Consider the following 26,719-nt stretch of genomic DNA (forward strand, 5'->3'; position numbering starts at 1 on the left):
CAGGCAATTTTGTTGTCTTTTTAGGGCAGACAGTGATAGCCAGCAGATTCATGAGGCTGGTTTGCATTCTCATTAGGTCTTTCTTAAAAGGTAAAGCCCAGGGCGCCTGGGTGGCTCAGTCGGTTAAGCGTCCGACTTCAGCTCAGGTCACGATCTCACGGTCCGTGAGTTCGAGCCCCGCGTCGGGCTCTGGGCTGATGGCTCAGAGTCTGGAGCCTGCTTCCGATTCTGTGTCTCCCTCTCTCTCTGCCCCTCCCCCGTTCATGCTCTGTCTCTCTCTGTCTCAAAAATAAATAAACGTTAAAAAAAAAAAAAATTAAAAAAAAAAAAAAGGTAAAGCCCAGAAAGTGGCTCTGGATAAATATAAATGGAATAATCTTGTTAGAAATTATTGTATTCCTTTAGAAAAAGAATGGATTTCCTATCCAGGCCTAGTTTTCCTAAGATTCTTGAACATTTATAGATATTGATTGTAAAACGACTACACAAGGGACCTAAATATATCAAAGTAATTATATTACACTTTTGAGTCATAGGTTGGAGTTAGCTCCAGTAGAAAGCCAAGTAGGTAGGGATACATCTGGTGAGATCGAGGGGCGGAGAGATGGGCTGGGGAATGTCCACTGACACGTCCTTGAGAAGGAACAGAAACCTTGCTCTTGCGTGAGGTGACACTGTTCCTGCCTTCCAGCGATCTTGATGCCAGGGCAAAGAGTGAGAGATACCGTGCACTTTTCCGACTGCCGAAAGATGAAAAACTAGACGGCCACACAGACTGCACCCTCTGGACTCCATTCAACAAAATGCACATTTTGGGGCAGATGTTTGTGTCTACAAATTACATCTGCTTTACCAGCAAGGAGGAGAACCTGTGTAGCCTCATCATCCCACTCCGTGAGGTAGGTGTCAGCGGGAAATGGAGCTCTTAGGAGCTGCATTTGTAATACTCTTCTGTGTGAACCAGGAATGTTGTTTTTACCAGCATTTCATTGGCTTTAACCATAGGTGAATGCTCATAAGTCTTTGCTGGCACCTGCCACACCCTTTTGTGTGTTGTCATTGCTCTCAGTGACCTGTAAGAGCTTTTCTTCCTAGAAAAGGCAGCCTAGAGTTTTAAGATGGAGATTGTACTATTATTATTCAGGTGTGACGAGGCCAGACCCATCAGATGGCTTGTTGGACTCACAGTCCCTCTAGGAGAGGCCATGGGGGCACATTGGGAAGCACACACTTGGTCCGCAGGCAGAGGGAGCCATGAAAATGTGGGCAAGAGCCTTTCCTGTAGGGTGCCTGGGTGGCTCTATTGGTTAAGTGTCCAACTTTGGCTTCAGGTCATGATCTCAAGATTCATGAATTAGAGCCCTGCATTGGGGTCTGCACTGACAGTGTGGAGCCTGCTTGGGATTCTCTCTTTCCCTCTCTCTCTCTGCCTTGCCTCCACTCTCACTTTCTCTCTGCCCCTCCCCTGCTCTCACTGTTTCTCTCTCTCTTTCTCTCTCTCTCTGTCAAAATAAATAAACTTAAAAAAAAAAAAAAGCCTTTACTGTTATTTTCGTGGGAAGAGACAGGCAAGGCAGAGTAAACAGGTTTACTAGTCTAGTTGGAATAATCTCAGCAGGCTGTGGGGCATAGGGGTTGTCCCTAGTTATCTGGTGTCTGGCTCCCCCAGTGATTAGGACAGGGATAGTGACCTTGAGTGTGAGAGCTGAATTAAATAAAGGAGGTGGGTGGGAAGTGTGGGCTCTGGATGGTTGGTTTGCACAGGAATGACCTGCTTACAGGTGAGTCTTTTATTATCCCTTGGAGCTTGCTAACTCTGGGAAGATGGTCCTCCCAGGGCTAGCAAGGCCCAGGATGTCAAAGCATCAGATACAGGAACGAAATGTAGTTACTACAACCTGCTCACAGCCTGAGAGCAGCTTGGTCACAAGGAAACAGTCTAGATTGTCTAGATTGTGAATCGGAAAGCCAAGTGTTCACTTCTGATCTGTCAATTGCCCGCAGTAGAATCTCCGCAGTTGCTGGCCACAGAGGCAGATTCCTGAACCCGCCCTACATCTGAATCTCTGCAGGTTTAGGAATCTGTATTTTAATAAAGTCCCAGGCTGGTCCTCATGCACAATGAAGGCATTGTGCATTCTTACTCTCTACACATTCTTACTGTATCTGGGGAGGAGGTGGGTCCTGTCATGTCTTCACGGAGGTAGATTGTTCTGGTACTTGTATGGAAATCTTGCCAGGAGGTTTGGAGTTAAGAAGGAACTCCATGTTAGGCTGTTGGAGGCTGGAAGTCTTACAGTCTTAAAGTTGTCCTGGTAACAACTTCAACACGCCCTGTTGCTTTTCTAGAAGTTAAGGTGGTTAGAAGTTTTGATTATATAATTAAGATTCACCCTTTGTTGAGATTCCCTAGAGTAAAGAATTCAAGTTTCCCTCTGCCTTCTTTTCTTAAAAAAAAAAAAAAAAATTATGTAAGCAGATTTATTTTCTGGGTTTTTTTTTTTTCTTCTTGTTTTAAGAATAATTCACGGGATGCCTGGGTGGCTCAGTCAGTTAAGTGTTTGACTTCGGCTCAAGTCATGATCTCCTGGTCTGTGAGTTCGAGCCCCACATCGGGCTCTGTGCTGACAGCTCAGAACCTGGAGCCTGCTTCGGATTCTGTGTCTCCCTCTCTCTCTGCCCCTCCCGTGCTTGCTCTCTCTCTCTCTCTCTCTCTCTCAAAAACAAACAAATAAAAACAGTAACAAAAAAACAACCAAAAAACATTTTAAAAAAGAATAATTCACTATTGTCACAGAAAATTTGTGAAAGTATATACAAAAAGAAAACAAAATTCACCCTTAGTTCCATACGTCAAAGATAGCCACTGTTAATCTGCTGTACGGCTTCCCAGGCTTTTTCTGTACTTTGCTGTGTATATGTCATTTATATTATTAAGACATAAAACATAGGGAATTTTTATTTTTTACCTATTTCCCTTAATACTGAGTATATATTAAACTTTTCCCCATATTATTAAATATTCTTTTACAGTGTAATTTTTAACAACTGCATATTATTCCATTAAATGTATATATAAAGCTTATTTGCTCAGTTCCCTGTGGTTGGACCCTTGTATTGTTTTCATTGTCTCCCAATCATGTGTATAATTTTCCTTAAAGTATGAATTATAAATTCCTAAAAGCTGAATTGGTGGATCAAAAAGAATGCAAAATGTTAGGCAGTTGTCAAATCTAGTTCTCCTTCTCATAATATGAGCTAACTGGTATTATAACACTTTTTGAGGCCAGGATATGTTGTGGGGGCAATTCTGAGACAGATAATTCAACAAGTGCTGACTCTGGAATGGATTTCATAACATTTCCCAGTAAATGTACCTTCTTTGCCATAGACTGTCATTAAACTTAATTTTCTTCCTCAAGTACTACCTACAAGCAAGTTACCTGCACCAGCAGGTTCTTTCTTCAAGAAAGAAACCCATTCCAGGATTAAGGATGTGTAGTTGTGAATCTGAGGGAGTCATCGCTCTGTTTATCCAGAGGAGGATGCAGTGGAGGAGGTCATAAGCTGCTGTCGCTATGTCCGCTCTCCTGTTCACCACCTCCAGCTGGCTCTGTTTACCCTTCAGTGCAACGTACAACACAATAGTGAGAGTTCAGGGCACCTGAGAGAATGGGGATTGATATTCTCAGCCCATCTTCTGCTTGCTTGTTTTCCCTAACAGAGGGTGGAGCAGAGATACTTCAGTTATATTTCAGGGTAAATCGGAGGAGGAGCGACAGTGGGCGTAGCATTGAGGAATAAAGCACGTTGTGGTTGGTGGATGCAACTTTAAAGAACTAGCTCAATGAAACAGCAGTGACCTTCCCCTTAACCTGATGAATCTCCAAGATAGAATAATGATAGACCCCAATCCCGACTAGTGGGAGAAGCAAAGGACTTAATGTAATTTTTACTACCTTTAGGTAACCTTAATGACAGAAAAATGATGGCGTGGGCCCCCTACCCTCCACCCTCTACCCCATACATGGGGTCTGTCTGAGCAGACAGAACTGAGTTAAGCTGATCTATGAGCAGCAGTCTCCATGGGAACATTACATCCTGCTTGAAATGGAAACTTTTAGGATTGTATAAACTAGGAATTATTGTTCCATTTGATTTTTTAAAAATAAGCCAAAATATTGACTGAATATTGTTAATGTATATTTCACATATAGACTTAAGGTAGACCAAATTGACACAGAATCATGGAATCATGTTACTACAGATTTTGAAGCAATTACTGAGGCAGCAAAGCAGGAAGGTAGAGTGAACCAATTAGGTTCCTCATTAGATGGAGATTCCAGATGAAGTCTCCCTTTAATTCCAGTCTATTTTATAACCCAATTGGTAAGACAAACATGTCTCATTAAACTAGAATACTAAAATGTAGCTGTTACCCTTTCCTTTGTCACAAAGCTTATGGGATAGGATTCTACCAGAAATCATTTGTCAGCAAAAAATATTTTGTAGTGCATGTGAGTATTCATATGTTTTATGTGGGAGCTTCCTGGTTGTTTCTGTGTTCATCTAGCTAAAGGTCTTTCCACTTTGACCTCATCAAGATTCACATGGTTATCTAGGTTTTAGGTATGGAACTTGAACCTTTATTTCCCTTGGCATGTGTCATTTAGTCTGAGACATCTGGTGACCCAAAGAATCAGAAAAAAATTTATGAGAAAAGGAGTTTTTATAGGTCTTTTAAAAATAGGTATTATTTAACATGTTTTAAGTGCCATGGGAAAATCCTTCTCATGGTAAAGAAATTGTTTTTCCCATTTCTGCAGCTTTTTTGCATTAGGAAAAAAAAAACACTTTTATGTGCAACTCCATGTATCTTGGGATTCCTTTAAAATATATAAGTATATATCCAACTATATGTATTTATGAAATCTGAGAGCAGAAGTCAGGTTCTGCAGTCTTCCCTCCCTGGAGTTGTACCCATTTTGCACTTGGGGTGGTGCAGCTTTTCAGGCAACTGCAGCAGGTTTCTTAGCCTTGACGGGGGAAAAGATTTTAAAGTTCTGCTTTGGGGAGAATGTATTTAACATGAAAATGTTAATAAAGAAGTTACAGTTGAACCTGTCTAGACTGCTCACAGGTGGAAGTGAAGAGGGGAAGCAAAATTGAACTTTAAGCATTATAGTCAGAGCTGCTGTAAATAAACCATTTATCTAGGGCTCGCTTTGAGATCTTTTTCCCTAATGTGCTAAAGAAAAATAGTTTTTTAAAAAAATTAATGTTTATTTTTGAGAGAGAGAGCCCGAGTGGGGGTGGGACAGAGAGAGAGGGGGAGACACAGAATCCGAAGCAGGCTCCAGTCTCTGAGCTGTCTGCACAGAGCCTGATGCAGGGCTCAAACCCTCGAGCCATGAGATCATGACGTGAGCCGAAGTCGGATACTTAACTGACTGAGCCACCCAGGTGCCCCAGAAAAAAATTTTTAATGTTTACTTTTGAGGGAGAGAGAGCATGCTGCATGTGAGCAAGGAAGGGGCAGAGTGGAGGAGGACAAAGGATCCGAAGCAGTCTCTGTGCTGACAGCAGAGAGCCTGACGCAGGACTCAAAACTCACGAACTGTGAGATCGTGACCTGAGCCAAAGTCGGACACTTAACTGACTGAGCCGCCCAGGTGCCCCTAAAGAAAAATATTTTAATGCATTTATCTTACTTTCCAGGTGAGGGAAATCCTATTATAAAGCACCAAATGCGTGTCTTCAGTTCAGAGCTAAAACAGATGTCCTTCTTTCCTACTTGTCTCCTGATTTGGTAGATTCATTTCACCACACACATGGCGCGCACACACACAGAGTCAGCCAGTGCAGGCACATAGGGTTGCAGTTAAGCTGTTTACATCGTGTCTGTTCAGAATGGAGCCTTTAAAACTTTCAAGTGGAAAGAGGGGAGGGATTCAAAGCTCTGGAATTCCAATGAGATGTTTGAAAGGTTGGCAGCATTTTGAAAGCCATCCCAACATTAATCTTGGCAAAAAAGCACAAGTATCACGGGTTGTTTCTGTCTCTTATGGATGATGCAGCAGCTAGAAGTCGGCTCCTTTATGGCTTTGTGAAATTTTAATGAAAATCAAGGAGTTTCTTTGCAACACGTCTTCTAAAGCTTGGCCCTATCTACGCCTGGCCCACGGCGTTGAAAGGGCCAAGCTCTGTTGGGGGCCAGCTGCCCTGTGCACTGCAGGGTGTTTAGCGGCATCCCTGACTTCTACCTGTTAGATGCCACTGGTACCCTCCACTGTGGCAACCGGAAATGCCTCTAGATGTTGCCAAATGTCTCCCAGATAACAAAATCACTCCCAGTGTAGAACTGCTGATTTGGAAAGACCAGCAAGACAATTCCAGCTTCTGATAAGAGCTCCAGTTTGATTTGTTATGAGCTATTTTATTTTACTGGAACAGAGTCAAAGACTCTCATTCTGCCTCAGTAAAATACAGGTGGTTCCTCCAGAATATGAAGTGTTGTGTTCCTTGTTTCGTGCTGCTCGGAGGCTACTGCTGGGTGATCCCTGGAAAGTAATGCTTTGTTTCGTGTTTCATGTTTCTTTTCAGGTGACAATTGTGGAAAAGGCAGACAGCTCCAGCGTACTCCCCAGCCCTTTATCCATCAGCACCAGGAACAGGATGACCTTCCTATTTGCCAATTTGAAAGATAGAGACTTTCTAGTGCAGAGGATCTCTGATTTCCTGCAACAGACGACCTCCAAAATCTACTCGGACAAAGAGTTTGCAGGCAGCTACAACAGTTCAGATGATGAGGTCTGTGGGAGACGCCTGAGGGTATTTGCCTTCGTCCTACTCTGCCCCAGAATGTTCCCTTCCTCATCTGTTCTGTTTGATCTGCAAGCTCTGCAGCTGTGCTAAGATAAGGCTCCTCCCCTGATGCCCAGGGCAGTATCTGAGCAATAACTCATTTGAATCCCATGGAGTTTGTATTTGGGATCCCAGAGCTGGACAGCCTTGTAGAACATCTGGTCTAACCTGCCTATTTTATAGTTGAAGAAAGCATTGAGTGATGTGTCTTGTTTACACAGCAAGTGGCTCTGGTCCATATAGTGACATTGTCGGGAATGCACAGAGGTCACTAAATAAAGTCTCAAATCTGAAATGCAACATCATGATGATGTTTTTATTATGATAAAAAATATCTATTGTGTCCCTTTTGAATTAGGCCCTGGACCAACATCCAGGGAAATTGGCAGCTAAAACATAATTGTAAAGATGGTGACCTCACAAGGAACATCCCTGCCCCTGTCTACCCGGTCTGAGCTCATGTGGGCACGAGGAGGCGGTCCCTCTGTCAATAAGCAGTTGATTCAGCCCCGTCATGCTTTGCCTGCATGCTAATCGGAGGCTAACGGTCAACCAGTTTGTTGCAAAAATGCATCGGAAATTAGATGAAACGTGTTTTCAGCACTGAAGCTCTGTGTTCTGTGACCCACAAACCTGCTAATCCCCGCCAAAATGCTGGCTTGCTGCCTTCCTCCTGCGTCTTCACACAGCAAGAACCATTTTGGGAACCATGATGTAGCTGTTGGTGTCTGTACAGAGGACACTGAAGAAGTAGCTTCTACGTCTGTCCCTTTCATTGTCTGTCCCTCTCTGCATCGGTAGGTGTATTCTCGGCCCAGCAGCCTTGTCTCCTCCAGCCCTCAGAGAAGCACGAGCTCCGAGGCCGATGGAGAGCGCCAGTTCAACCTGAACGGCAACAGCGTTCCCACAGCCACGCAGACCCTGATGACCATGTATCGGCGGCGGTCCCCCGAGGAATTCAACCCGAAGTTGGTGGGTGCCTCCTGCTCTTGCCTGAAACTTTTCTATATTAGAGCAATAACATTTAAAAATATTTCTAATTGAAGTAAACTGATAAATATTTACGTAAAAAAACATTTTCCTAGAAGCACAGCAGATTTTTATCTAAATCTCTCATTCGATTGTAGAACAGCTTCTTCAAAGAAGGAGATGAGTTGTAGAGTTACAGGTGACATTTGTTTTTATCTCGTCTTGAGTGTTTAAGTCAGCCAACAAATAAGTATGTAATCTTTCAGCCCATGTTTAAACAACGTCAGCTCACTTTCACTCGGAGGTGTACACATAAAGCCATAAAGACAATTCGCATTCTGCTGACCTGTTTCACATAAGTGGAATTCTGATTCTGGTCTAGAAAGCTTCGAGGCAGGACCAGAGGCTGTGGTACAGGTGTCCAATTAGGGAAGGACTGCAGAGAATCTGAGTTCTTTGTTCTCCTGAGTTCTGTCCAGAACAGAACCACTCCGTTCACCAGGGGAGATGTTCTGACCTTCCATCCAACTTCTCCTGTCTGTCCCCGACATACTTTGGCATGTAGTCATGTTTCATTATCCCTTTCAGGCCAAAGAGTTTTTGAAGGAGCAAGCTTGGAAGATTCACTTTGCCGAGTATGGGCAAGGGATCTGCATGTACCGCACAGAAAAGACCCGGGAGCTGGTGTTGAAGGGCATCCCGGAGAGCATGCGGGGAGACCTCTGGCTGCTACTGTCAGGTATGGACAGGCGTGGGGGGCGGGGCGTACTGGCCCCAGGGTGTGCAGGACCTCAGCGCGCCCCTTCTGCCTTCCCTCATGCACCTGGGCTCTTTTCAAATATGCAGTCCTCCAGTTCAGCACTAAATCCCCTTTCCTTCGCAAAGTGTTGAAGTCCCTCGATAAAAACACAGGACGCATATACACCTGTCCAGATATTGAAGCCCCCATCCCCCAAATCCGCATAACCTCTTCCATCACTTCACTAATGCTATTTAGAAGAAGAGAGATCCTGAAGGGTAAGAGTACGATTCTTTGTGATTTTTGAAGTCCTTGTTCCTTTCCCAGCTGTGTCCACTTCGTTGAAAATGGGTAAGTGTGGCACACGCTCAGAGCCCTCATTAAGGTGGGGAGAGGGAGGAATGAGAAAGCCTCATGCGTGGCTTCTGCCACCTCCTGCATTTGCTGGTTATCACATGGAGATGTGAAGGGGAGGCCAGAACGTGCACTAGAACTGAAGGCCCACCCAGATCACACTTACACTCCAAGCTGGAGATGCCAGGAAGGACAGAAGGGGGTTGTCGTGGACCTTTGGGTCCCCCTCCAGGCTCCTGCCCAGACACAGCCCTGTGGGGTCAGACCTTTGAGCCCTGCTGGAGACCAGAGGTTCTTCAGCTAGGCCTGTCATACTTCCTCCAAGCTGAAAGCATCTGGGGGTCTGTTCTGTCATGAACATCCAGGGCGTTTTTTTGTTGTCACCAGTCTTTGTAAATCAGGTGCTTTACCTGGTTAGAGGCCTGAAATGTAATTGTTTTAAATAAGCTTATTTGAATATTTGTATATGAAACTAAGATGGTCTGACACAAGTGCCATTATCAAAACCTTTTATTTTAAAAAATAACATTACAATTAGAAGAAAAGTTACCAGGCTTACAGGACAGCCTTAAACAAACAAACAAACAAACAGGTTGTAGCTCTTTCTAAAAGTAAATACAAATGGTAATCGCCCGTAATGAGATGTATTAACATCTCAGCAGTTGGGGGATAGAATCCTGAAAAATAATTGGCTTCATGTGTTTCATGTAAAACTAGTTTGTTCTATCCTCGTTCATATGGCTTTTTCGTTGTCCTTCAGTAGACCAGCCTTAGCTCCTCATTTAGAAATCCAAATTTGAGGGGCGCCTGGGTAGCTCAGCGGTTAAGCATCCGACTTTGGCTCCAGGTCACGACCTCGCGGTTTGTGGGTTCGAGCCCCACGTCAGGCTCTGTGCTGACAGCTCGGAGACTGAAGCCTGCTTCAGATTCTGTGTCTCTCCATCTCTTGGCCCCTCCCCTGCTCATGCTCTGTGTCTCTCTGTCTCTCAATAATAAATAAATGTTAAAAAAAATTAAAAGGGGGGCACCTGGCTGGCTCAGCCGGTTGAGCGTCCGACTTCATCTCAGGTCATGATCTCACAGTCCATGAGTTCGAGCCCCACGTCGGGCTCTGTGCTGACAGCTCAGAGCCTGGAGCCTGTTTCAGATTCTGTGTCTCCATCTCTCTCTGAACCTCCCCCATTCATGCTCTCTCTCTCTCTCTGTCTCAAAAATCAATAAAGGTTAAAAAAATTAAAAAAAAAGAAATCCAAATTTGAGTCAAATGATCTCTGATTACACAAATCCAGCCCAAGAAGAGCCTTCCTGTCCGGTCTTCTGTCTTCCTTGTGTCTGGCGAACTAGTCACCTCGACAACTTGATTCAGATCGTTCACATTGTAAATAAAAAATTTCTTTTTCATCCTCGTTCAAATCAGAAGTTACTTACAGCCACATTTTGGATGAAAACGAAGCTCAAAGTCAGCACCAAGAAACAGTACATAGTGGTACACAAGCACAGTGCAGAGATGCATCTAGAGTTAGATCCAGTGTTTTCTTTAATGGTGATGGAGGCCCGAGGGTGGAGTGGGCTCCCTGCTGCCTCTGTTGGGTAGACAGCAGCCTCTGTTTCCATCCAGCTCCCTGGAGGTGGGGTGCATGTGAAGCCAGCCCACCCATGGGGAGAGCCCAGCTTCTGGTAGGGGAGCCTTGCCTGGGTGCCGCCTTGCTCCTCGTGACTCTCAGGGCCATTATACCAGGACCTGGCTCAGTGTACCCAGTGAAGTGAAGTGCAGGCCAGAGGGTAAGATATCTTTGCAAATCTCCCTTGAGAACAAAGCAAAAGCCAGTGTTAAGTTGCTGTCAACCAGACTGCCTTATCCAGGGTAAGTGTGAGTGGGAAGGCTGTCTCCCCGGGTGACTGTCATTGACAAGGCCCAGGCCATCCTAAGGGCTCTAATTTCTAATCAGTAAAATACAGATCAGTCTGTCCTGTGTTGTAGTGTGTGTGTATGTATGTTTAACATGTGCATATATATGTGTGTGTGTGTGTGTGTGTGTGTGTGTGTAGAGAGAGAGAGAGGGTGGGGGGGGAATTTATAATTACCTAAGTTGTATTTAAGTAGATTTTGATTTAGATATTCTCATATAGGGCTTTCTGTCTTTAAGAGTCTTAAAATGCAAGGATCTCAAACCAGTGATCCTCAACTCATTTCTCCATTCTCATCCCCGCCACCTGGGAAACTCCCATCCATGAGGGTGGCTCACTGCTAGGAATGCCCACCCCACCCACCCCCTGCACTTCTCCAAACCCCTCCACGTGCTGTAGCACCTCCTCCTACTCTTCAGTATGGCTGTTTGGACTCTTCAACGCTTATGCTTCAGCAAGCAGCGTGTGGACTCGTTTTGAGAGACAAAACTTCCCTTTTCAAGTGAAATCTTAAGGAAAACCCCAATAAAGTACCAGCAAAGCTGCTCTGGTTGAGGGAGGGCTGAGACGGGGAGGCTTCGGCTTACTCTTCCCCTAAGTGGCCCCCCAGGATTGTTCTTGGAAGTTCTGTGGAACGCAGATTTTTCGCTTGCAAGCCCCTGCCTCGGGAGCTCTTTGAGCCCACATCTGTGGGACGTCATTGTTATTTCGCAAGTGTCCCTGGAGTGGTGAGGAATGTGAAGGGGTTCAGTTGGGAAGCCATGTCTGCAGACCGAGGGCAGGGCTTGCACTTTTGGACGTTGTATCTGTTGGGTATTTCCTAGGTGCAATCAATGAGAAGGCCACACACCCTGGGTACTATGAAGATCTAGTGGAGAAGTCCATGGGCAAGTATAATCTCGCCACGGAGGAGATCGAGAGGGATTTACACCGCTCCCTTCCAGAACATCCAGCTTTCCAGAATGAGATGGGCATTGCTGCTCTACGGAGAGTCTTAACAGCTTACGCTTTTCGAAATCCTAATATAGGATATTGCCAGGTAAATGACACAGATGGTTTAGTTTTTTTTTTTAATTGTTTATTAACCAGTAAGTAAGTGAGAAGAAGAAAGAAGAATGGTTAACTTCTAGAACCATCCCTGCACCTAAGTTTCTTGGCCTCAGCACTATAGACATTGTGGACTGGATAATTCTTCGTTTGTGCTTTGTAGGATGTTTAATAACATTCCCGTTTAATAACACATTTAATAACATCCACCCACTAAATGCTAGTAGAACCCCCTAGTTGGGACAACCAAAATGTCTTTAGGCATTGCTGAATACCCCCTGGGGAGCAAAATCTCCCTGAGTTGAGGCCACTCCACTGAGCAGAGGAGCCAGGAGATAAGGATGCCCTTTCTGGATCCAACACCATGTAGCTGGGTGACCTTGGAAAGTCGCTTCTGATTACTCTCTGAGCCACCCCTCATCCCTCCCTGAGGTAAAAGAGAGCATGTCTGAGCACCAGGCCTGTGATTCTGGATTCTCGGTTCCACGGTGCTCCTACTTTGCATCCTAGGTAATAACGTCCTTGAGAATAGAACTCTTTTATGCTATGATTATATTTTAATACACACTAAAATAAATGTCTAATCCTCTATTTAAAAAATGTTGCCCCATACCAACTAAAATTATCTCTTGTACTAGGACATATACCACAATTTGGAAAGCTCCAAGATTATACGACTTTAGACTTAAAGTCCATATATTCAGAGAGGCCTTCCCTGACCATCCAGCTAAAAGCTAAAGCAAATCTGGGCTTGCTTTGACAGCACATATACTAAAATTGGAGTGATACAGAGAAGATTTGCATGGCCTATCGCATGGATGACACACAAATTTATGAAGCATTCCGTATTTTTGTGGGAGATAGAAGCTTCCAGTTATGGAATGAATAAGCCACAGGAATAAAAGACACAGCGTAAGGAATGTAGTCAGTAATATTGTAATAGCAATGTATCAATGTATCTGTAGGGACAGATGGCAGCTACACTTGTGAACATAGCATAATGTATAAACCTGTGTCAACGGTACTCCAAAAAGATGTGAAAAGAAATCACAACCAAATACAACGTTTAATATGTTGACAAATACTTCAAACTTGCCCCAAATCCAGAAAGATGGTATAATGTATTTTTTACTAAATGACTGCTTAACACAAAAATACATAAATAGATAAATGCTAAAGTAGGCTTAATTCCTCTACACACATACACACACACACACACACACACACACACACACACACACGCAGTACAGGTCTTCCTGTACCACATTACTTTACCGTTTTGATAGCACTTCATTTAAATATACTCCCAAATTGGTTAATTAATGTTTGCATCTTTATTCTGTCTCTCTGACATCAACATTTAAGCCCTGTGAAACTTGTCACCTCTGTGTCCTCCCCTCCTACCCATCCCCCAATACTTAGTCTAGAGCCTGTTATAAAGCAGACCCTCAGACTTACCTTAACTAAATAAATGCCTAAGGAACCAACCGTGATGTACTAGAATCGTCAGGTTAATTCTCAAGTGAAATTTTAATAATGATTGCACTTGGGAAAATATTAAGACTTACAAGAACAAGCCTATTAGACCCAAATTCCTTTTTTGGTATGCGTGTTGTAGAAGTCTGATGAACGATTACTGGTTTGTAGATCAAAAGAGGTACCAGACTTAGTTGGCTTCTGCAATTATAGAATTCATATTTATCTTTTGATCTTCCTCTTTTTAATGAAGAGGACTATTAAAATAGTTGAGCCTTGAGTGGTTATGAGCTATGTGATAGTATCTTTTAATAAAGTACGTTCCTTTGGAGTCTAAATCACTGTTACATATCACTACCATCCTTGTCCAGATGGAAATAGTGGGTGAGGACGCCAAATTTGAAAGGTTTTATTGTTCTCAGAGGAGAGCCTCAGGCCATGTGCACTTGGTTATAGAAACCATTATGGAACATTAAAAAGGAAGCATTTACCTCATGAATTAAGGATTAAAAACACTGAGATTTTCACAGGTTAACAAGCTTTGTCAAACAGCCTTTGGACAAAGTTTTTGCTTAAGGGCTTGCCTGTGTGCAGGGGCTCAGTCCTTGGTGAATGTTAAGTGTTCATAAAGACCCTTAACGGTTACCAGATCAAGGACTAAAGGTTTGTACATTTTTAAAGGGTTCCAAATAATATAAGCAAAACAAAACTTTGGAATAATATGTGTGTCTAGCTTGCAGAGCCTTTAAATGTTTATTATCTGGCCTTTTGCTGAAAAAGTTTGCTGGCCCTGTGAGACAAACTCAGTAATTTTCTTTAGGTCAGCAAGATTTCTTATGCTAATGTGTATGATGTATTTAAAATACATTTGACAACAGCCTTTTTCATGCCTTTAGGCCATGAATATTGTCACATCAGTGCTGCTGCTTTATGCCAAAGAGGAGGAAGCTTTCTGGCTGCTAGTGGCTTTGTGTGAACGCATGCTTCCCGATTACTACAACACCAGAGTTGTTGGTATGTGCGGGATGTAGTCAACATTTTGACCCACGGCTCATAGCGAAGATGTTTCTAGAGCCAAGATACCGGCTAGAACACCATTTCCAGTCACCATTAGCCAAAAGAATTTTAGACAACTCCAGTTTCCCAAAATGGGAGTGAGAGGGCTTGAATTAATATAAGATTGTACACAAAGGAGCCCCGCGGAGCGTAAGAGAATATGCATGTATCACTGTTACAGGAATTATTTTAGAAAACATTTGATGTGGGTGTCACTCTGTGGCATGTGTGAACTGCACCAAACATGTCAGCTGTCAATCAACCTGAAAAGATTTGGCAAAAAATGTTTTCATGAAAAGGATGGAATCTGTGGAGAACAGAAATATGCAAAAAAAAGAAAAAAGATCATATAAAAATGTATGCAAAACTAAGTTGCTGCAGTTTTTTAGAACTGGTTTCATGGCAAAGCAAACAATGACTGTAAGCATTTAAACAAATTATTACTGTTACTCCTTATAATCCTCTCACGTGTTAGACATTCCCTTTAGCAGGACAAGCTTTTTGTAGCTAGTGTAGTAAATTGTATGCCTTATGTGCTCTTCATTTCTAAACCTTTTCACACTGATTCATTGATTTTGATTCATTGGAAAAATTCTCCAGAAACGCCAGTAAGTTGATCATGAGTGTGTACAACTGGAATGCTTTTTTTTAGATTTTTTTTTTTTTTTAAGTAATCTGTACACCCAGTGTTAGGATCGAACTTACAGCTCCAAGATCAACAGTCAGATGCTTTACCAATAAGCCAGCCAGGTGCCCCTAGAATGCTTTTAAGCTTAAAAAACACTCATTTAAGGGGTGCCTGGGTGGCTCAGTGGGTTAAGCTACAGAGTCTGGATTTCAGCCCAGGTCATGATCTCATGGTTTGTGGGACAGAGCCCTATGTTGGGCTCTGTGCTGACAGTGAGGAGCCTTCTGGGGATTCTCTGTTTTTCTCTCTCTCTGCCCCTCCCCACTTTGCTCCACCTCCCCCCCCCCCCCACCTCTCTCAAATAAACTTAAAAAAATAAAAAAATAACCTCTCACTAAAATCAACAATTCATTTGTGGGGACTGTGCATCCAGAAAAGCAATTTGTTTTTTATTTTTTTTTATTAAAAAAACTTTTTTTAAGGTTTGTTCATTTTTCAGAGACGGAGAGAGACAGAGTGTGAGTGAGGGAGGGGCAGAGAGAGAGGGAGACACAGAATCTGAAACAGGCTCCAGGCTCCTAGCTGTCAGCACAGAGCCTTACATTAGGCTCGAACTCGGGAATGGCAAAATCATGACCTGAGCCGAAGTCGGACGGACCCTCAACCGACGGAGCCACCCAGGCGCCCCAAAGCAACTTGTTTTTTAAATGAGTTTGCCAGGAAACGGAGCTACTTAGATATACATTTCATGCCTAACCGAACAATTATATATCATGAAAACTTTCTAAACTGACTTATCCGACAACCCTTACCGTTGTGTTACTGCCCTTTTGTGGTAGGGAAGCAGGACAGGAAGACTCTGGAAAGAGAAGAAACACCCAGAACTAATCTGCTGACTGAGCTATGTTGATTGACACCTTGGTCTAGTAACTTAGTACCTGGTAACATGGTAGCGGCAGAACAGTTAGAGAAGGGAGCTGAGTTCCGTCTCCGCAGCAATTGTGAGCTGGATTATTGTAGTCAAGTCATTTGATTGGGTTCCTGGGTGAGAAGGTGCGGTGGGTTCACCTGCGACCCTTTGTGCCCACCTCCACTGCAGGCGCGCTGGTCGACCAGGGTGTCTTCGAGGAACTGGCACGAGACTATGTCCCGCAGCTCTACGACTGCATGCAGGACCTGGGCGTGATTTCTACCATCTCCCTGTCTTGGTTCCTCACGCTCTTTCTCAGCGTGATGCCCTTTGAGAGTGCGGTTGTGGTTGTGGACTGTTTCTTCTATGAAGGAATCAAGGTGATATTCCAGTTGGCCCTGGCCGTGCTGGATGCAAATGTGGACAAACTGTTGAGCTGCAAGGACGACGGGGAGGCCATGACCGTTTTGGGAAGGTAACAGACCAAGCCTCACTTTGAAAACCCCTCCGGTTCCTTCTCTGAACTTGCCTTCTCTCTTTCCCCTTGGTTTCGTGAGTCTTACTTGGCTCAGTGCAGCATAATGCCCACTTCTGTCTGTGGCTGAGGATTCATTTTCATAGGCTGCATCTTTAGAAGTTAGGAAGATTTTATTCTGTTCTTAAGGAAATACTTAAGATGAAGTATAAATTCTAAAGTATGCTTTAAAATGAAGTGTTTGCAGAAAACAGAGAACTGTATTAGGAGAACTCCAAATTAGCCTCCGGTGACTTCTGATTCCTTTCTTTGTCCAGGTATTTAGACAGTGTGACCAATAAAGACAGCACTCTGCCTCCCATCCCTCACCTCCACTCCCTGCTCAGTGATGACGTGGAACCCTACCCTGAAGTAGACATCTTCAGACTCATCAGAACTTCCTATGAGGTGGGTCTCGTTCCCTACCTGAGTGGTACAGTGCTCTGAGAGTGCAGAGGGGGACACTGATGTGTGGCACCCACTTCCATTGCTAACCACAGATATACGTGCTTCCTTTCACCTTCTGAGAACTAATTGCCAAAGCAAGCAGCTGCCTTCCAGCTGACGGCTTTGACCTTCAGAGATAGAGACTGAATGGGGCCATGACACCTGCTGGCTCTAATGCCATAGAGCAGATGGCATGACAAGCTCTTGCCCCCTGGTTCTTTGCCATGCCCACCCTGAAGCCTGACCAAAGTAGCAGCTCAGATTCAGCTCTGGGTGTATTGAGGAGGGGCTTCGAGAGCAAGCATGCTAAAGTCAACCTGCACACATTGATGAACTCTCTATTCTCATGCCAAGACTCTCAGGTCTTCTCTAACGAGAACAAGCCAATTCTCTTCAGTTCAAGACACATGGAATAGCCTGTACCATCCTAGAGGTGAACCAGAGTCCTGGTATTTCTCTCAAATAGCTTGACCTGGCTGGGGAGGATGCTTTCTGGTTCGTGAGGACCCTGGATCTGGCCCTGAATCTCAGAATAGAACTAATGAGCTTCTAGGAGTGAAGGAACCAGTGTTATGTGCTTCGTAGTGTTTGGTGGTTTGTGGAGCCCCAGTGACTCAGTGCCCATAATACCTTTTCTTCATTTCCTGATCCTTGGCTGTGCAAACTTTTATAGAGATGATCATTAAGAAAGAACATGAATATTCTGCTGAATACAGTACTCACAGATATCTTGGGAATGTATGACTATGATTCTCAGCATTACAACTAGTAACACCCTGGATTAAGGGACAAATAGCAAGGGACAAGCTGAGGTCAGAAAGCCTCTCTTAAAGAGAATAAGAAATTTGGTGCTTTAAAACATAATTGGTATAGATCCAGAAACCTTTTCAGAAACATATGCCCTTTCACTCATAAAGGGGACAAGACTGGTAATTTGTTATTTTTAAAAAACTTCATTGACACTCAATATGTATTGAGAACAAAACATTTTTTGTGTCTTTTAGAATCATAAAAGTAATGCACGTTTATTTTTAAAAATGTAGAAACTATGGAAAAATAAACTATATCCTATCAGCTATATTTACTATATTTCCCTCAAGTAGATTTTTATATTTGTAATATGCACTTAAAAAAATAAGTCTCTACTAAAAAGTGCTTTGTAACATCCCATTTTTCACTTAAAATATACCATGAGCACTCTCTAATATATTATTATTTAAAGTCATAATTTTAATAGATTCTTAATATTTTGTTTAATGAGGCACCAAAATTTATTTAACTGGTCACTTTCATTGTACATTTACTTTGGTTGCTTCCAAATTTTCAATATTTTATGGCAAACTTCTATGCTATTACATACATATATGAAGAGTTTGCAGAAAACAGAGAACTGTAACAGGAGAACTCCAAATTAGCCTCCGGTGACTTCTGATTCCTTTCTTTGTCCAGGTATTTAGACAGTGTGACCAATAAAGACAGCACTCTTTATTTATATATATTCACACATACGATATATCCTATATTGTGTGATAAACTTATATGCAAATATCACATCTCTGATTATTTTCTTAGAGTCCTTTCTGAGGAATAGATCTATAGCAATAGATCAAAAAGTATGAATTATTTCCAAGCTCATAGCATACACTGTCCAATTTCCATGAAGATTGACCTGATTTATATTTCTGCTAGTAGAGATTAAGGATGAGTATTTCACCTCAGTCTCTCCAAAACTGGTTATTATCGTAACGAAATAAAAAAACATCACTGCCTCAGGACTTTGGGATAATACTCTGTTGGAAATTTTGGATGATTATTTTTCTAGAAAAAGAGCCCATGTAATTAAAGGCAATAGCTATTATTATAGCTGTGAGTTGTTTTTCTAAAAGGCATCCCCTGAAACCTTTATTGTTAAGAAAATTCTGGACCAGAGTAATAAAGCTTAGTATGTGGAAACTTAGCTTTATTCTTCACAGCAGATAAGCTAACATCATGCTGAGGTCAGCACTTGACCCATTTTTAATGGGAAAGAAAAGAGAATGGAGACAAGGCCAAGGGCTGGTTTCCATTTACATCCTGTCTGGCTGATCGCTAATGGTGGCCCTTTGGTTGCCAAACATCCTGTCGCAGGAGACAGCAGCAGTTTCCTTCCTCTGCCTGGACAGACAGCCCCTTTTATTTATGCCAATGCCTGTATTACCTGGTCTTCTGATGCATAATGACTGGTTTTTTGTTTTTCGTTTTTCATGTCACTGCACCGCTCATAAGTTTCCAATAGCTCCCCAGTGCCTTACAAATCAGCCTAAAGAGACCACCACAAACTCTTGCCCATCTCCTCTTTGCCCTCCTAACCATTAGATTGGTGGTTCTCAATCTTACCTGTGCGTTAAAACCCCTTACAACTTTTTTCCATGTCAAGCTTTTAAAAACGTAAATTCCCAGGCTCCAACCCAGACCAGTTAAATCTGTATCTCTGTCATGAGGCCTACAAACTAAGTATTTTTTGAAAGTCGCCCAGAGGGTTCCAGTGCCCGGGGAGGGCTGAGCATCACTGCCCTAGATGCAGAATGGGGCCACTAGTCTCAGAAGCTGGTTATAACCTGGTTTGAACTCAGGCAGGACACCAGTTTTCTAAGGCATGCGACACATTTATCTCTGTGCTTCAGGATAATTAGCCAGTAAAATGGAAGGGTAGGAGGAATACTGAAAGTACCTTCAGCTTTGAGATTCCATCAAGGCCTCATCCAGGTTGCTGGAGGTTGGTTTGATATTGTTGAAATTTCTCCTGATGAGTGGAGATGATAACTTTATTCATAAATACCTCATGGAGAAATTCTTGTTCATTATAAGTTCTCCCAAGACCCTCCCTGAAGGAACTGTGTAGACACTTTTCTTCTGGGTGGGCCCTGTGTGTGAGGCTCTGCAGTTTTGCAGGGTTACACAGAAGTAAAAGACAAAGCCCTAGCCTTCAGGTTTTATTCGTAGACCAAGATGTCCCTCCTCGAAAGCACAGGGGCACACGAATACAGGACCTTACGGCAGGCGCACGACCACCACAGAGCTTCTTCATGTTCAGTGTGACCCAACCCGGTAGGTTTAATCTGAGAAAAGCTAGCTAATAGAAAAGGATGTGGCTAGGGGCACCTGGGTGGCTCAGTTGGTTGAGCATCCGACTTCGGCTTAGGTCATGATCTCGAGGTTTGTGAGTTCGAGCGCCACATCGGGCTCTGTGCTGTCACGCTGTCAGCGCAGAGCCTACTTCCCATCCTCTGTCCCCCTCTCTCTGCCCCTCCCCTTCTTGTGCTGTCTCCAAAATCAATAAATAAATATAGAAAGAGAGAGAGAGAGAGAGAGAGAGAGGGAAGGAAGGAGAAAGAAAGAAAGAAAGAAAGAAAGAAAGAAAGAAAGAAAGAAAGAAAGAAGAAAGAAAGAAGAAAGAAAGAAAGAAAGAAAGAAAGAAAGAAAGAAAGAAAGAAAGAAAGAAAGAAAGAAAAGGAAGAAAGGAAAGTAAGAAAGAAAGAAGAAAAGAAGGAAAGAAAAGGATGTGGCTACTAAAACACAGGGAGAAGTTTGCACGGGATAGGCAGTTATGTGTTGGGCTTATTGCTGATGACCACAAAAGGTACCATTCACTGAGAGCCTGCCCTGTGTGAGGCAGGATGCCGAATACTTCATAGACAAACCCACCAGGTACCAGTTAACCCATTTTAAGGTGAAATTGTAAGTTGAGAGAGGTTGAACTAGGTTTTCCAAGCCACACAGCTAGAAAGTGACTCCCTAGCATTAAAGCCTGGGCCAGTGGGTTAGTCTGGATAGAATGGAGATGGAATTGTAAATATACTGGTGAACATGAGGTCAGTGGTCCAGTAGAGACTGGTTCGCAGGGAGTCTTGAAACCACTGATTGATTTGCAAGGCACTCAACAGCACCTTGGAAGCTGAGGGGAGTTTTTCTTTAAGTACATTATTTCTGCTCCCTATGCAATAAATTGCACTGGGGAGAGCTGAAGGAATAGACTAGCAAAGAAGATACTACAGTTGTGTCAGTGAGGGAAGACCCAGGAGATACAAGAAACGCCATTTATCCATTTATTTATTTATTTTTTAAACGTTTATTTATTTTTGAGACAGGGAGAGACAGAACATGAACAGGGGAGGGTCAGAGAGAGGGAGACACAGAATCCAAAGCAGGCTCCAGGCTCTGAGCTGTCAGCACAGAGCCCGACGCGGGGCTAGAACTCACGGACCACGAGATCATGACCTGAGCCGAAGTTGACCGCTTAACTGACTGAGCCACCCAGGCGCCCCTCCATTTATTGAAAAAAATCTTTAAAGATGTTATGGGTGCCTGGGTGGCTCAGTCAGTTAAGAGTCCAACTTCAGCTCAGGTCATGATCTCGCAGTTGGTGAGTATAAGCCCCACGTCAGGCTCTGTGCTGACAGCATTACCCCATTCATGGTCTGTCTCTCTCGACCTCTCTCTCTCTCTCTCGACCTCTCTCTCTCAAAAATAAATAAACATTAAAAAATGATGTTATAAGTGCCTATCTTTTGCCAGGCATCATGCTCGGCCTTGGCGATACGTTATCAACAACTGGTGTGAATGTTTTTCTTTCTTGATCTTTAATGTATAGATATTTCAAGCACAGTAGAAACTCAGAGGATAACCTGATGCATTTCCGTTAACTCATCACCCAGTCCCAACAATTATCAACATTTTTCTGATCTCTTTCATCTAAGTCACTTTTTTTTTTTTCTTGGAGTATTTTCAGGCAAACTCTAGACAGGATATTATCTCACTTGTAAACCCTTGATTATGTATCTCTAATAGGAAGGCAGTTGGGGCTTGACATTTTTTGCTAATCTACAGCTTTTAATTCCAAGTTTAATTTTTAAAAAGTTGTTCATTCCTCCAAAAAGTAACGCAGACCTCTCAATTAGTGATCACCAGTTGTTAGTGGTACCTTAGTTACATATAACGTTAGGACATTTTGCCTGATCTTTAGACATGTGCTCTTTTCCTCCTTTTGCCAACATTACTATTGGTAATAACAGCTACCGTACTACAACCCAAAGAGGCAGGAATTATTTTCCCTTATTTTGCTGATAAAGAAGCTGAGGGACATCAGGTTTCATGAAACCTCTGTGGAATTTGAGACTGGCATCCATATCTGACTATGAAACTGTATGCTTTCTGTAATATCAAGCTGTCCAAAGCATGTCTCCTGTATAGAGGCCAAACTTTAGAATAATGGTGTATTTTTATTTTTTTAAATGTATTTATTTCTTTGGAGTGAGGGAGTGAGAGCACAAGAGTGAGTGGGGGAGGGGCAGAAAGAGAGAGAATCCCAGGCAAGCTCCACACTGTCCGTGTAGAGCCCCGATGCTGGGCTCAAACTCACAAATCAGATCATGACCGGAGCCAAAGTTGGGTGCTTGGCCGAGTGAGCCACCCAGGTGCCCCAACAGTGTATTTTTAAAGAAGATGCTCTAGAGTGGGTGACAAGCACACATGACTGCATGTGAGACAGACACCGAGTGGGAGGGGGTGAAGGAGTGGGGAAACGTGGCCTGGGGGCACTGGATGGTAAGGTCCCTCTTGGTGGCGAGCCAGCCTCTTTGCCACTGGAGATGAGGAACCATTGTTGCCAGACCTTTTGATTGTTCAAGAGAACTTGGAGGTCTTGATTTTATTTGAATTGTCCTCATTTTCAAAATACACTCTAGGCCAAACGATACATGCCATGAGCCTTCCAACCCAATGGCTGCCTCTTTATAATTTCTGCAACTTTTAAAATAAATTCTAGGTAAATATATAATGATACAGGGCATTGTGCTTTCACTTTTCCATGCCCTATGAGAATTAGTGATCACCAGCCTGAGAATCAGGTTGTATTTTTATGCCCCTTTTACAAATCATAGAACTCAGAGAGGTTAAGTAACCTGTCCAAGGTTTCCCAGTATGTTGGAGCTGAGATTCAGATCTCATATCTGTTTATCTCTACTGCTACTCACCATTTCTTATGTTTTAATTAGCATGTTCAAACTACAGCTAATAATTAGTTCACATGGGATATTTTACATTGAAGCTGACTGAAATATTATTTTGTAAACATTTTCCTCATGTGACAATGGCTTTTCTAGACCTTTATGCTAGGCAAAACTTTAAAACTTTGTGAGGAACACAAATTTGGTTATAAAACATGGGCCTGCTTTCTGACAAGAGTTAGGAAAGTGTTGCATGGATATTAATCTTGTCATGAATAGAGACTTCTTTAATGATCAGAGGACCCCTGGAGAGACACTCATTCAGCAAACATAGGACACCAACAAGCAAACTGTTCACACTGACTTCGTGTCCTGGTTCCTTCTTTTCTTCCTCCTCACCCTCCTCTTTCCTCCACGGGAACACCTCCGCCCCACCCAACACGTGAGCACCCGGGACAGACAGATGCGGTCATGGCAGAGAGCAGGGCAGAATCTAGGGGAAGTATTCCTTCAGCAGTTTGAGAAATCTCTCACCCAGCCCTTGGTCTCAGCCCCCCACAACTTTCTGCTACTTTTTCAAAGTCCAGAGACTCACTCACATCCCATCAGTTTCTCTTTTCTCCCCCAACCCACTCTTCCAAGGCACCACCTTAGGCGTTTGGAGATTTGGGGAGATTTCTGACCACAGAAAGGACCCTCAGGTGTGAATCGTGCTCAATCCTCTGGCTAACAGGAGTGATCCCCATTCTCTATCCCAGGAAAATAAGTACCCCAGAAAATAAGAAACATTTAAAGGGCACTTTTGAGCATAATGTCGATTGGATACTCTTACTGAAAAACAGACGCTGTAGAGTTTGGATTTTAGAAACGATGCCTTCTTTTTGTTTCAATAAGTTTCCTTGTGATAGGCAGATTCGTTCAGATCATCCCATCCCTTACTTAGGACTTAAGGCCTAAACTGTTTTATGTTGCCCCCCCCCTTTTTTTTTAAGCCTCAGCATTTAAATATTTCTAGTCCTCTCTGGAGGATTTAGAAAGGAGGAGCCTTCTGAACTTGATGGAGCCTGGCCCTTGTGGTCTCTCTGTAAAATCTGTATTTGTTCTCCATCGTCCCTGTCTTCCCAGCAACACAGGGGATGAGAGAATCACAGGAGGCTGCTCAGCATGGGGAAGGGAGCTCTTGTTCACTCAGGAATGATGGTGGGGGGTGGGAGAGGCCAGAGAACACGCACTGGGAACTTGAGACAAACTGGTCCCCACATCATCCCTTTTCCCGAGCTGTTCTCCTTGTCTCAAGTCTGTGTGGTGAGAACTGGAACGCAGGAGGGGTGAAGTGGTATGAAATGAAGGGCCGAATACCTAGTTCTTAGCTGGTATCAGCAAGGCCAGGGGAGTGGGGCAAAGAAGCAAAAAGAGGATGCTGTGCCTGCATTGAAAATGCCTCTCAGCTCCTAAAGACATCAGAGATTAGGTTGGAAAATTAGAAACAGCTCACAGAAACATTCAGATAAAAATTGAGTTGGAGAAGAGATGTAAATGAGATGGATAATTTTGTTTATTGTTTAAGGAAGGGTAGGTTTTAGAAAATTAAAATAATCTTAGGCTCCCTCACTCGCATCACTAAATTCTATTTGTTAGAAAAAGTATTGTCGTTACATTAGTGAATTAGTTCTTTTCATGGAACTGAAATGTGCAATGCCTGGGAAGAAGTGTTACACCCACACTTTGCCCTTGTTTTGGGTAATGGAAAATGTTGGCTCCGGGATGTACCGAGCCACCTTTTTAGTTTGCCCTATATTTAGTATTTCATTCTGTCAGAGCCCCTGCAAAAGGTGGGAGAAAGGGGGATTAGGGGAGAGAGAGAGGGACTCAGTCATTCTCATTGCTCATTTTCATTTAGACATCCTCCAGGCAGGAACTTAGAGTCCATGGTTTCCTTTTAGGTTGCGACTGTTTGCTTCAGATGGAAGGGTCATTGTGTTTCCATTGTGTTCTGTCTGTTACCAGTCCCAGAGGCCTGGCCGAGGGAGGGTCCTGCCTAGCAAACAGCAGGATCCATTTCTAGTTGAGGAACAGATGTTAATTCAGTATAAACATACAGGGCTTCTTGAAGGTCAGGCTAGGAAATAACTCTTTCTTTAGCAATCTGCAAAGATTATCAAGCCAATGTTTAATATTAGTGACTACTGTCAGTACTTTATATTAATACATCTATCTTGTTCTAACCACAGTTCTACAAGGACAGTTTTGGTGTCTCATTTACAGAGAAATAAACTGAGGTTCAGGAGACTCAACTGAATTGCATAGAGTCGCAACGGCAAAGAACATGAATTTGAATAAAATTTTGTCTACCTCCAAAATCTATGCTCTGATCTACCCAAAGACGGGAGAGAACTTCTTGTTGGATAGAATGGTGGGTGGTGGAGTTATGGAGCTGGTGTCTGGGCCTCAGACTTGCAGCTCAGCACCTGTGGAACTCTGAGTCACTTATTTAACCTCTCTGAACCTTGATTTTCCCATCTGTAAAACGGAAGTAATGGTGCCAACTCACAAAGTCATGATAAGGAGCCAATGACACAATTGTAGGTTCAATAAAATTTAGTTTTCTTCTGTCTTACAACTAATGTTTTTTCACTGTTGTGAATCAAAGACATATATATTTTGGCTCAATTTGAAGTAAATCCAGTTCTTTGTCTTTCTTTTTTTAATGTTTTTTTTAGTGTTTTTATTTATTTTTGAAGGAGAGAGAGACTGAGCACAAGTTGGGGAGGGGCAGAGAGAGGAGACACAGAATCTGAAACAGGCTCCAGGCCCTGAGCTGTCAGCACAGAGCCCGATGCCGGGCTCGAACTCACAAACTGTGAGATTATGACCTGAGCCGAAGTCGGACGCTCAACTGACTGAGCCACCCAGGCGCCCCAATCCAGTTAATCTGTCTGTAGCCTGTACTTTGCAATGAATGCTTTACCAGCTCTGTGGGCTTGGGCAAGTTAGTGTTTTTGTTAAACTTCTGTTTCCTTGTGTCTGAAATGGGGAGAAGAGCACTTCCTTCCTGGTATTATCATGAGAATTCGATGTATTCAGCAAATATTTGTTGAACATTTACTAAATCAGCACTGTCCTCCACTCCAGTGGACACAGTCTCTGCTCTCATAGTAAGTGGAGGGGGGGGGGCAGTAGGCGATAGGTATAATAAGTAAAACCCAAACATAAGGTAAAATGATAAATTCAGTCTCTTCTATGTATCAGGATTGTGTCTCCATAAATCTTGCAGACTGTGTGCTTTAGCAGATTTCTCAGAAACACCAATATTGCTCCTTTCCAGAAATTTGGAACCATCCGGGCAGACTTGATTGAGCAGATGAGATTCAAACAGAGACTAAAGGTGATCCAGACACTGGAGGATACTACGAAACGGAATGTGGTAAGTCCTTTGAAAAATAGTGGATGGCCTTCTTTCTCCATAAATTCCTGCTTTACAGACTGAGATGATTTAAAAGAAGAAAATCAGGGACTTTCCCACTATAACATCTTTGAGATTGTGAAATTAATTGTGTCTACCTTCTTAAAGGTCCGAACAATTGTGACAGAAACTTCCTTTACCATTGATGAGCTAGAAGAACTTTATGCTCTTTTCAAGGTGAGTTCTTTTTTATTAATGTCTATTTACTTTTGAGAGAGAGAAAGAGAGAGAGAGAAACAGAATGAGAGCGGGGGAAGGGCAGAGAGAGAGATGGAGACACAGAATCCAAAGCAGGCTCCAGGCTTTGCTGACAGCTCAGAACCATGAACCGTGAGATCATGACCTGAGCCGAAGTCGGAT

General features: G+C 43.1%; 1 protein-coding gene and 1 non-coding gene across 2 annotated transcripts in view; both read left to right on the plus strand.

Moving 5' to 3' along the window:
* TBC1D9 (TBC1 domain family member 9) overlaps window positions 1–26,719 on the plus strand; it is a 115,641-nt gene that overhangs the window by 71,319 nt on the left and 17,603 nt on the right. The window contains exons 6-15 of the mRNA XM_019420188.2: window positions 692–899; window positions 6,604–6,810; window positions 7,666–7,836; window positions 8,422–8,572; window positions 11,659–11,873; window positions 14,254–14,371; window positions 16,141–16,426; window positions 16,744–16,873; window positions 26,222–26,320; window positions 26,468–26,536. Coding sequence (XP_019275733.2) covers window positions 692–899; window positions 6,604–6,810; window positions 7,666–7,836; window positions 8,422–8,572; window positions 11,659–11,873; window positions 14,254–14,371; window positions 16,141–16,426; window positions 16,744–16,873; window positions 26,222–26,320; window positions 26,468–26,536 — 1,654 coding nt within the window. The remainder of the gene's footprint in view (window positions 1–691; window positions 900–6,603; window positions 6,811–7,665; window positions 7,837–8,421; window positions 8,573–11,658; window positions 11,874–14,253; window positions 14,372–16,140; window positions 16,427–16,743; window positions 16,874–26,221; window positions 26,321–26,467; window positions 26,537–26,719) is intronic.
* On the plus strand, window positions 12,633–12,734 carry LOC128776769 (U6 spliceosomal RNA). The gene has a single exon (XR_008421945.1). It is a non-coding gene; the product is annotated as a U6 spliceosomal RNA (small nuclear RNA).

Source organism: Panthera pardus, unplaced genomic scaffold (genome assembly GCF_024362965.1).
Source record: "Panthera pardus isolate Hobbes unplaced genomic scaffold, ASM2436296v1 HiC_scaffold_13, whole genome shotgun sequence".
Taxonomy (NCBI): domain Eukaryota; kingdom Metazoa; phylum Chordata; class Mammalia; order Carnivora; family Felidae; genus Panthera; species Panthera pardus.